Source organism: Lepidochelys olivacea, assembly GCF_965140295.1.
Source record: "Lepidochelys olivacea isolate rLepOli2 genome assembly, chromosome: 6".
Classification (NCBI taxonomy): Eukaryota; Metazoa; Chordata; order Testudines; family Cheloniidae; genus Lepidochelys; species Lepidochelys olivacea.
The window spans coordinates 63,029,006-63,041,555 of NC_140416.1; the positions used below are offsets into that span (position 1 = coordinate 63,029,006).

At 38.5% G+C, this 12,550-nt stretch overlaps 1 protein-coding gene across 4 annotated transcripts in view; it reads left to right on the forward strand.

The window, feature by feature from the left end:
• Nucleotides 1-12,550, forward strand: part of SIPA1L1 (signal induced proliferation associated 1 like 1) — a 382,778-nt gene that overhangs the window by 297,702 nt on the left and 72,526 nt on the right. For all 4 annotated transcript variants that reach the window (XM_084631230.1, XM_084631229.1, XM_084631228.1 and 1 more), the window contains 2 exons: nt 5,290-5,393; nt 9,906-10,063. In XM_084631230.1, the coding sequence (XP_084487356.1) occupies nt 5,290-5,393; nt 9,906-10,063 (262 nt within the window). The remainder of the gene's footprint in view (nt 1-5,289; nt 5,394-9,905; nt 10,064-12,550) is intronic.

The window sequence follows — 12,550 nt, forward strand, 5'->3', positions numbered from 1 at the left end:
TATCCACCAAACTGCTGTTGACAGATGCTCCCCCTGTGGGGCTCTCTTTTTACCTAGACAGAACAAAACCATTCAGAAATTCCTCTATACTTTCTGTAACATTTGCAAACAAGGGTCAGAAAATGTCATCCTAGAGACTTTCTTAGGGGGTATCTGATTGTATTAGAGCAGGGGTAGGCAACCTATGGCACGTGTTCCAAAGGCGGCACGCGAGCTGATTTTCAGTGGCAGTCACACTGCCCAGGTCCTGGCCACCGGTCTGGGGGGGCTCTGCATTTTAATTTAATTTTAAATGAAGCTTCTTAAACATTTTTAAAACCTTATTTACTTTACATACGACAGTAGTTTAGTTGTATATTGTAGACTTATAGAAAGAGACCTTCTAAAAACATTAAAATGTATTACTGGCATGCAAAACCTTAAATTGGAGTAAATAAATGAAGACTCAGCACACCACTTCTGAAAGGTTGCCGACCCCTGTATTAGAGCTTGCTATGAATTTGCCAGGCTAGATCCTCCCATACAGGATAGAGCCAGCTTCTCTGGAAAGATTGCCTCTTACTGAAACCTGTAAGGTGACTACACGGGAATCAGTACATACTCTTACACAGCACGATTCCCTAGTCAAGGCATCAAAATCTGACACCAGCTTTGGCAGAGCTGCCCTGCAGTCTTTACTTAAGTAGACTCCAAGCATTCACTTTCTGTCTGTCAGAACACTGCTTTTGATTCACGAGAAGTGGTATACAGATGGACAGCCACTCAAAGAAAGAATTACTAACCCTACTGTAATTGTAATTCTTTGAGATGTTATCCATATGTATTCCACAACCCACCCCCTTCCCTCACTATTAAAGTCCTGTAACATCTGAAGTTTGTATTGATAAAGGAAATGAAGGACATTTAGGCCTGCTCTGCCCGTTATGTCCTAGGAGAGGGGGTGCCAGGACTCCTAAGGTGCAGCCCCGGCCCCAGTGGACACAGCTGGCCAAAATAATTTAATCTTGAGCACATGGGGCACATGCATACCAGAAGGAGAATAATATAGACAACTCATCTTGATGAACCAGTTGCTGTATGGTAAATAGCCATTCTTTCCTGTGATAGTCCTGTTACGAAAGGCCCTTGTGAAAAAAAATATGAAATAAAATAAAATATATTTTATTTTAATGTGAAATAATGTGAAAAAATGTGAAATAAAAAATGGTGATGGTGATGATTTCGGCTTATGAGACTGCAGCAGCCCTGCTATGCAGAGGTCTACACCTGTGAAAACTGTCTTAAGCTTTTTGCAGCTGTTTGCTTTTCAAAAGCTAGAGACCACCCTTAAGAACAGTTGTTTTGGAATCCGTATTTAGGAAACTGTTTCCTGGCTGGAAATTCTGCATTGAGTCACCAAATAGGAAACTTAGAGTTGACTGTGAAGCTGCTCTTACAGCAAGCCATATCTGATCATTAGATCACAAGGAAGATCAGTGCTGTGGTGTAGGTTAATTCCCTAGTCCTTTATCCCTTTGGCAGCATTTCACAAGCAACAAAAGACAGGTGCATGATCCAAGACAGGATATAAGGCGTTCCCGGCACAAAGGAAAGCTGATTTTAGGTATTGTATGAAAATGCAACAAGATTAAATTTTATTTGATGTCAAAAAGGAAAATTAAAGCTAAGGATTGTTTTGAGAAATGTTAAGATTAGTTCCTCAGTGTTTGCTCTTACAAGTGATCATTGCAGTTAATGTTTTCCGTAACATCATAAATGAGAAGTGTTCATGACAGATATGTAGAATTCCTTCAGTTTTAAACATTGTGTCCTTTCAATTGAACACCTATTTCATATAGACTAGGGCAATGATCTCTACTCATCTTAGTAATGAACTTCAGCCAGTACAATTGCTGAAAGGAACAACATCTATTTGTTTTGTTTGGGTAAGGGGAAGTAGCCTAACTCTTGCTAGTCAGCAGTCTTTGGAAAGGAAATAAGGTTTGGAAATTACATGTATCCTAGGGTTACAACGAATTATGGTAATAATTTAAAATAAGTAAAAAAACAAGGAAACCTCTCAAACTACTTCCGTTATTACATTGTCTTTAAATATTATAACCAGTTGTGTTTAAGGATAAATCTTTCATTTCTGTCTAGCATGATGGATATTCATTCATGAATATTTAAAAAGTGTAATAAGATGACCTGGGTAACTTCAGGACTGTCAACTTGACTTTGATCCAGAATAATGGAATTGATTATATTGGTCTTGATTAATAAAGAATTAAAGGCCAATCAACATGGATTTACAGAAAGTAGATCTTATTAAACCACCCTGATTTTTGGAGGTTTTATGTTTGGTTGATAAATAATAATAGTTAATAGTATTGATGTAATATACTTTGACTTCTATAAGGCATTTGACTTGGTACCACACAGCATTTTGATTAAGAAACTAGAATCCTACAAAATCAATATAGCATACATTACATAGATTAAAAACTGACTGACAGGTCTCAAAATGTAATTGTAAATGGAATCGTCAAGTGGGTGTGTTTCTGGTGGGATCCTTCTGGGATTGGTTCTTGGCCCAGTGCTATTTAACATTTTTATCAATGACCTGGAAGAAAACACAAAACAATTAATGGTAAATTTGCAGATAAGACAAAGATTGGGGGAGTGGTAAATAATAACAATCTGGATCACTTGGTAAACTGGGCATGAGCGAACAATTTGCATTTTAATAAGACCAAATGTAAAATCATCCATCTAGGAAGAATGAATGCAGGCCATAGTTACAGAATGGAGGGCTCTATCCTGAGAAGCAGAGACTCTGAAAAAGACTTGGGGGTCATGGTGGATAATCATCCGAGCATGAGTTCCCAGTGTGATACTGTGGCCAGAAAGGCTAATGTGATCCTTGAATGTATATACAGGGGAATCTTGCATAGGAGTAGGGAGATTATATATACTCCCCTGTATTTGGCACTGGTAGGACTGCTTGTGGAATACCGTCTCCAGTTCTGGTGTCAGCAGTTCAAGAAGGATGTTGGTAAATTGGGGAGACTTAAGAGAAGAGCCATGAGAATGCTTAAGGTATTAGAAAACAAGCCTTATAAAGAAAGACTCAGTGAACTAAATCTATTTAGCTTATCAAAGAAAAAGTTAAGGGGTAACTTGATCACAGTCTGTAAGTACCTACAAGGGAAACAGAAATTTGATAATAGAGGGCTCTTCAGTGTAGCAGTGAAAAGTAGAAACAAAATCCAGTGACTGGAAGTTGAAGCTAGACAAATTGAGTCCAGAAATATGGTGCACATTTTTAACAGGGTAAATTACCACTGGAACACCTTATCAAGGGTTGTGGTGAATTCTCCATCATTAGCAGCTTTTAAATCAAAATTGGTTGTTTATCTAAAAGATATACTCTGATTCAAACAGGAGTCAATTTGGGGAAGTCCTGTGACCTATGTTATAGAAGAGGTCAGACTAGTTGATCACAATGGCCCCTTCTGACTTTACGATCTATGAATCTGGGAAAACCGTCCTGATCCTCAGGAATGACACTTACTTCTTCTGAAGTCAACAGCCTGTCACTGTCTTACAAACGGCTGGTTTTGTTCTTTGGTGAAAGCATTCTGGACTGTCAGGAGAGAAGAAATGTGAGTGAGGACAAATAAGAGAATTTTCTATATGACACAGTTTAAGGATATATTCTCTAGAGCAGTGCCAATAATAGATTTTACTGGTTCACTGGCAATTCCGAAAAAATTAATTGTTAAACTCATAGACTTGTGGAAATGAGTTCCACAAATTAATTACAAGTTATATAAAATACATTTCCTTTTTTCAGTTTGAAATGTGTTGCCTTTTAATGGAATGTCATCTTGTTTTTATTGAGAAAGAAATTGGAAGTGCCCAATTTACCTGTTCTTGACCAATCAATACTTGCACACTTCAATCCTATTCCATCTTATTTTTCTTTTTTCTAAACTACACAGTCCCAGCTGTACTAATCTCTCTCCATACAAAGGTCTGTCTTTCCATTTCTAATCATTTTTGTCACCTGTCTCAGCATCCTTTCTATATCTACTATACCTCTTTTGAGGTAAGATGGCCAGAACTGAACACAGTATTCCAGGTGGGAGAATAACTTTGGTTAATATAATGCCAGTATAATATTTTCATGATTATTTTCCCTCCTATTCCTTAAGCATGCTAACATGTTGTTTGCTTTTTGACTGCCATTCTCTGTTGAACAGAGGTTTTCAATGAGCTTTTTTTCTGATTGGTTACAGTTAATTTAGAAGCTTGCATTATACATTGATATTTTAAATGATCTCTTTCAATTCCTTACTTCATATGCTGAGTGTGTCAACACTGAGTTTCATCTGCCATCATGCTATCCATTCACCTTGCTTTAAATCCCTTTGAAGTAGGTCTGTTTAAGTTTGATTGACCTAAAAGATTTTGTCATCTGCATGTTTTGCCATCTCAGTCTTTTCCCAAGATCATTAATTAGCATGTTAAACAACACTCGTTTGTATAAGAAACACCCCAATGTTCACCTTTTTGCCATGTTGAAACTGGTCATTTATTCATGCTTCTTAGCTTTGTCTGTTAGACATTTTCTACTCTTTACAGTATTTTCCCACTCACCACATGGCTATCTACTTGCCTTAATAGCTTCTTGTAAGGGACTTTTTCAAAGGTTTTTTGAAATACTTTTAGAAAGACGGAGTATGCAGATAAGGACATTAAACTAGAAGCCACTTAACATCCAGAGAACACTAAGTGATCCATGCAAGACACATGTTGGTCCATAAGGTAAAGCTATCAGGCATTTTTATCACCATATTCTGCAACACTAAGTAAAGTTCTGTACCATTAGAAAGCTATTTACTTAGCTTTGTACTATATAACATTAATATATATTTCATAAGTATATATGTGATACTCTTAAAGAGTTCCCTGTTGTATTTCCTACAATGCTGGTGCTCAATTAGATTGAGTTCAGGATGTTCAGGATTCTTAATAATTTCATAATGTCCTTACTTCTTACAAGTTCTTTCTAACATCTTGTATTAAAATAGCATTGCAAAATTATACTTGCCTGCTGGGTGAGCAATTTTAGCAGGTGAGTAAATTATGGTTAGGTTTGTCATTGTTATTAAGGTGAAGATGAATGATGAGTGGGTTTTGTACCTGGGCTAGTAGGTTTTCATAACAATGTGGCAACCCCATTTTAAAGTATTTTTAAGGACTTAATAGTGTTGTTTTTTCACTTTATTAATTTTTTAATTGCAGCTGATTCAACAGGAACTCACTCTCTCTATACAACTTACAAAGACTATGAAATCATGTTTCATGTTTCCACCATGCTGCCATACACTCCTAACAACAAGCAACAGGTAGGATGGACTTCGACCATTTAGAATTCCTCTGTCCTCCACCTCATAAAGTAGTTGTACTGTCAAATGATAACTGAATATTACACCTATAGCAGTGGCAGAAAGCACTTAACTTTGTTGAAGTATTGAATACAGAGTGTTCTAAAAGAAAGTGAATAAACAGGAAAAAATTTAGGTCAACTGCAGAGAGCTTTGTGAATAATCTCATACTTAAAATAGTAAATAACTGCATTGGTATTTGACAACTACTATATGCAGCCTGTTAAAAAGTACTCTCCAGTGTCTAAACAACGCAAAAATAGAAGAGATTGAATTACATATGTATCGGGAATAAAACTGGCTAACTCTGTCACAGGATGTTTAGCAAACAGGTTTATGTAGGTCTCACTGTAGGCTCTTAATAGGTAGAAAGAACAGTCCTGTGAAAAAATGTATTTTCAATATATTTTAGTATTAGTTATTATCTGACATTTTCAAGAAGAGAGAACACAGTACAATAATATTAATAACGATATATAAAATCAGAAAAGATTCTAGTGCTCTATACAGTAAATAAATATTACTACTTGAAGCGCTCAAATTCAGCAGCTTCTAATAAGAAACATGACTGCCATTAAGGTTGGACAGCAGCACTATACAACAATTTATAATAAGATACGAAAAATTATTTAAAGTTCAGGGGGAATTTTAGGTAGCTGTAATGTATATATTCATACAATAATTACCAAAAGTGGAAGCTGGTGCTGTTATCTCAAAGACCAGGGGGATTTCTGTTCATTCTAGATTCAAGAATTTTAGCCTTCAACTGAATTTGTTCAAAGTTCAGAATGGTGAGCTTAGGTTCCATTATCCCTTCCTTCAGTCCACTGAAATCCTTCCAAGAGAGTGCACCTGTTCATAGAATCATAGAATCATAGAATATCAGGGTTGGAAGGGACCCCAGAAGGTCATCTAGTCCAACCCCCTGCTCAAAGCAGGACCAATTCCCAGTTAAATCATCACAGCCAGGGCTTTGTCAAGCCTGACCTTAAAAACCTCTAAGGAAGGAGATTCTACCACCTCCCTAGGTAACGCATTCCAGTGTTTCACCAGCCTCTTAGTGAAAAAGTTTTTCCTAATATCCAATCTAAACCTCCCCCACTGCAACTTGAGACCATTACTCCTCGTTCTGTCATCTGCTACCATTGAGAACAGTCTAGAGCCATCCTCTTTGGAACCCCCTTTCAGGTAGTTGAAAGCAGCTATCAAATCCCCCCTCATTCTTCTCTTCTGCAGGCTAAACAATCCCAGCTCCCTCAGCCTCTCCTCATAACTCATGTGTTCCAGTCCCCTAATCATTTTTGTTGCCCTTCGCTGGACTCTCTCCAATTTATCCACATCCTTCTTGAAGTGTGGGGCCCAAAACTGGACACAGTACTCCAGATGAGGCCTCACCAATGTCGAATAGAGGGGAACGATCACGTCCCTCGATCTGCTCGCTATGCCCCTACTTATACATCCCAAAATGCCATTGGCCTTCTTGGCAACAAGGGCACACTGCTGACTCATATCCAGCTTCTCGTCCACTGTCACCCCTAGGTCCTTTTCTGCAGAACTGCTGCCTAGCCATTCGGTCCCTAGTCTGTAGCTGTGCATTGGGTTCTTCCGTCCTAAGTGCAGGACCCTGCACTTATCCTTATTGAACCTCATCAGATTCCTTTTGGCCCAATCTTCCAATTGGTCTAGGTCCTTCTGTATCCTATCCCTCCCCTCCAGCGTATCTACCACTCCTCCCAGTTTAGTATCATCCGCAAATTTGCTGAGAGTGCAATCCACACCATCCTCCAGATCATTTATGAAGATATTGAATAAAACCGGCCCCAGGACCGACCCTTGGGGCACTCCACTTGATACCGGCTGCCAACTAGACATAGAGCCATTTATCACTACCCGTTGAGCCCGACAATTTAGCCAGCTTTCTACCCACCTTATAGTGCATTCATCCAGCCCATACTTCCTTAACTTGCTGACAAGAATACTATGGGAGACCGTGTCAAAAGCTTTGCTAAAGTCAAGAAACAATACATCCACTGCTTTCCCTTCATCCACAGAACCAGTAATCTCATCATAAAAGGCGATTAGATTAGTCAGGCATGACCTTCCCTTGGTGAATCCATGCTGGCTGTTCCTGATCACTTTCCTCTCATGCAAGTGCTTCAGGATTGATTCTTTGAGGACCTGCTCCAAGATTTTTCCAGGTACTGAGGTGAGGCTGACTGACCTGTAGTTCCCAGGATCTTCCTTCTTCCCTTTTTTAAAGATTGGCACTACATTAGCCTTTTTCCAGTCATCCGGGACTTCCCCGGTTCGCCACGAGTTTTCAAAGATAATGGCCAGTGGCTCTGCAATCACAGCCGCCAATTCCTTCAGCACTCTCGGATGCAACTCGTCCGGCCCCATGGACTTGTGCACGTCCAGCTTTTCTAAATAGTCCCTAACCGCCTCTATCTCCACAGAGGGCTGGCCATCTCTTCCGCATTTTGTGATGCCCAGCGCAGCAGTCTGGGAGCTGACCTTGTTAGTGAAAACAGACAAGCAATACTTCAAGCAATACTTGAAGAAAAAAAACACTTACATTAATTGTGAGTGACTGAAGTTCTCTGAGATGATTGCCTGCACAGACCCACATGGCACGCTCTCCACAGTCTACGGTCCTGGCTATTAATCAGTGATAGGAGCTCAGGGACATGGCTGCAGTTTTTAATATGCCCTTAGTTCCAAAAATTCAATATCACGAGGGAACACATGAGTGGCCCCAACAGCCAAAGTTTCCCAGAGGGTTCTGATAAGTAGTTCTCAACCAGGGGTCCAGGGCTACAAGCAGGTTTCAGGGGGGCTGTCAAGCAGGACATGGGGCTGAAGCCTGAGGCCTCGAGCCCCGCCACCCAGGGCTGAAGCCGAAGCCTGAGCAACTTAACTTTGCTGGCCCCCCTGTGGTATGAGGCCTGGGGAATTGCCCTGCTTACTACCCCCTAACGTTCCTTGGCTTTTATATGCAGAAAAACAGTTGTGGAACAGGTGGGCCAGGGAATTTTTATAGCATGTTGGCGGGGGGGAGCTCAAAAAGAAAAATCTTGAGAACCCCTGGATATGGAGTCCATAGGTGTACCCAGGGGTGTTGATCTATAGAGGAAATAATCTCAGTTCCCAGTCACGAGATACTTTTTTTGTCCTCTTAACCATCTAATTGCACCTTAGCAGTGATATAGGATCTTACAAGCTAAACAGAGATGGACTGGTTCAGTTCTCTGAAGAGAGATCTTAAAGGACAAAAATATATATAAGTGTTTGCAGAAAGCTATTTTGGCCATGCAGTAGTTGTCATTTTCTCCTCAGAGACAGAATTAAATCAGTGCCTATCATGGTAGTTGTGGGGGTGGGAAAGAGGAGTGCTGTATTGTTTGAGGTTCTGTCCTGTGTTTGAAACATAAAATCAAGGTCTTATAGCATCCTTGGCATCTTTTATAAGAGCAGAGATGTCAACTCAAGTAACCTGGCCAATTTCAAACTCAGATAATCACATTCTATCTACATAAATTCCCCCTACCTATACATTTTCAGTTGAATAAATTTAATAGTCTCTTCCTTTCCTAAAGCATTCTGTAATGTTGCTGTGTACTGTAAAACAACTTCTTTTCAGTCCAGAAGTGGCTGCTTTTCTGTGATGAAGGAAGTTGGTATATTAATTTACAAATAAAACCTGAAACGTTTTATATTATTACAAGATCACAGTTAGTATGAATTTTTGTTTACTTTTGTCTGCTAACCAGCATTTTTGTTTTCATCCTATTATGCCCAGTTTGAGTGTTTATTGCAGAATTGCATTAGGATCTTGTGCTCTTTTGTGTGTAATAAAAAGTTTTTGTTGCAGTTATTTTTGCAGAAGAATAATATTTTTAGACTGTAGTGTTGGGTTTAAAGAAAATAACATCTTTGAAAAATACATTAATGTACACTGTCAACCAGTTTAAACCAGAAATATTAAGCTACCTCAAATTTGTAATAATTATATATTGAGTGTTGTTCAGCTTCTAAATATTACCAGCTGATAATGTTGGAACTCACACACACACAAAGTAGACAAACTAAACCATAACATGCCTTGCATTACAATTCATTTGCTTTTTAGAATCACTTAAAATCTTCCCCATACATAGTCCTTTCTTTGTGTTTAAAATAGAATTAAAACTGTTGTTATGGAAACAGAAAATGCAAGATGCTAGCATTTTGTCTAATATGTTAGACATTGGCAAGTTCCTCATTTAAGTCCTCAGATATTTTGTGTATTAATGTCTGCATTGACTTGTAGAATAAAACGATGGCAATAGCTGCGTGGCTTACACAAAAATACCCCATAATTAGTCATGATATTTAAAAATATAATTGCAGGAGAAATGAAAAAATTATGAAAAGATAGATGCATTTTAACCTATTCTCTGAGATTTCCATTGTCATCTTTTTAATTTTTTTTAGCTCCTGAGAAAACGGCATATTGGAAACGATATTGTGACGATTGTTTTCCAGGAAACTGGAGCACAGCCATTCAGCCCAAAGAACATTCGTTCTCACTTCCAGCATGTCTTTGTCATTGTAAGAGTGCACAACCCCTGCACTGACAACATCTGTTACAGGTAACTATTATCAGGTTAACAGCAAAAAGGAAATATTGACATATGCTGAGGCTTAGCACCTTTTTTGCATTCTTAAATGGAATACACTTTATTGCTTCCTTTAAGGAAACAGTTTTCTGGATTTTGTGATGTTAATAATGTTCTCTAGCTTTCAAATGAGAATGGGTACTAGTGGGCACATAGACATTTTCAGGAAACAAGTTGCTAAAAATAGTGCCTAAATAGGTGCATTTGAACATGTAAAATAAGGATTTATTTTGTTACTGATTGGATACTGAGTTCTGGGATCCTTATATTTTTAATCATGGGGTTTAAAAACTGTGGTGCAGTTTTGAAATTAGGCTGTTACCCTTTTGAGAAATTTATGAGGCTTCCAGATTAATTGAATTAGCACTGGATCAATCGATGTTTAATCTATTTGTGCTCATTAAATTTTTGTATTGAAAATGGATTTTATGCTCAATTTTCTAAGATTAGGTAACTAATTTATATGTAGAAAGAAAACTTGGTATCATTTGATAGTATTCTTAATATTTGTAGTCTAGTAAAAATACAGATTTTTGTTGAGAACTCATAATGGGTTTGCTGGTTTTTGTGGAAAAGACTCAGGAATCTGAGTTCATGCTACCACTTCATTGAAGCCATTGAAGAAGTGTGGCCAGATCTGCAGAAAGAAGAAACTGAGAGTTACATTTTCTGTCTGAAACCGTATTTTTATTACACAGTTGGCTTCTGTACAGAAATGTAGTTTGCAGATTAAAAAGTAAGCAGACACTTGGTTTCAGTGATACCTCTACATAGATACAGGAGTCTTCCCAAGCATGGTAACTTGCAGGATCAGGACCTTTGTGTGTTTCATGTACCTTTCATGGGCTTAAAATTCTTCATTGATGGGTTTTCCACTACAAATACTTGATCCATATTTATACAATTCAGTTCTGAAAAGTTTTTATAGGAAATCTCTCAGAATAAGTTTGACTTTTTCTCCACTGGATTATTTGGAACAGTTTCACAGTACCAGAAATTTTCTGTCTATAATGCAAACCATTATCTAATTTCAAATGTATAAAATTTTCTATGGGCACCCATGCTATGCTCTGAGTGCTTGTACAGATTAAAATACAGAACTGCCCATAAATAATTATTTCCTCATAAATCAGTCAGCATTCAGAATTCTGGATCTGAAGCCCTCTTCAACTTGTGCCATTTGGTGTAGTCTCAAACTGTTCACAGATGCTGATTATTAAATTAAATTCTTATTGGGAAGACATGGTCCCCGCCCTGAAGAATTTGAAATCTCAGTAGAGAGACATTGTGACAAGGGAAGAGAGAAGCAGGGGTGGGGGCAAGAGGGAAGAAGGGTTTCAAATACATAGCAGTGGGGTTATTTTTGTTTTCATGGTTGCATCTCTGTGGCTAAATTAAAGTTGAGTACAGTCATTTTGTTATGTATGAAGAATACACTGTATCCTCACCAAAGTTACAGCACTTTCTTTTTGGACACCAAATTAATTTTCTGAGAATTCTCAAGTAAATCCCTTAATCTGTTTAAGGTTAAATTTAATTTAAAATGGGTCCTTTAAGAAATTTAACAGGTCTTTTTTTGGTAACAGATTATTTCAGCTCAGCATTGTTGGCAGAGATGTGAATCTCTGGTGCATTGACTAGTTTCCAAAATGAAACTTTTGGGATTAATGATTGATTTTTGTTTTCTGTTATAATTCTGGAGTTTCTCCTTCAGCAGAAGCTGAAGAATAATGCCCTCCTTCAGAAAAACTCTCAAAAATGGTTGTCACCTCTTATTCTCAATGGGATTGAAACATCAAGCTGCTTTCAGTAAATTTAGTCACCACCCTCATTCTCCAGTTCCTGTTTGCCTTTTGACAGAACAGGGATGCACTGTCTTCCCTGAGGGCAGCTTGAGTTCATTCCCATTGGGACCAACAGGATACTATGGTCATTTTAAGAAGGCCACCTAAACTGAGAGCAACTTGTGACCTGAGTCCTATAAAAAATACTGTGTGGTTGTTGCCATTTTGAATGAGGACAAAGCCTGGTGAATTTCTCTGAAGGATGTTTTATGCACTACTCTCTGTTAAGGACAAACTTTCAGTTATGAATAATGCCAAACATAACCGTTAATCCTAAATGTTTTTTCTGAAAAAGCTACTTGTTGCACAAGAGGTACTGAACGCAGGGGTGAGAGGGAAGACAGAAGAGAGTGAAACCGGTGGATGTGTGCGCAGTGCACAGATTAACATAGGGGGTGGAAAGGTGGGAGGGAAACTTGGGGTTGTGGAATGAGAATGCAGGAAACAGCAGGGAAGGGGAATCTGGGATATACACCATAGCTGCTTTGTGCTTCTCTGTTGATGTAAAACAGCTCTATAAACCGCCTTTAACTGACCATAAGAGAAGAGCATGCATCCCATCCTCCCCCTGCTTCCTTCCCCCTCTTCTGGGAGGAGAGGTCTTTATAAACCATAC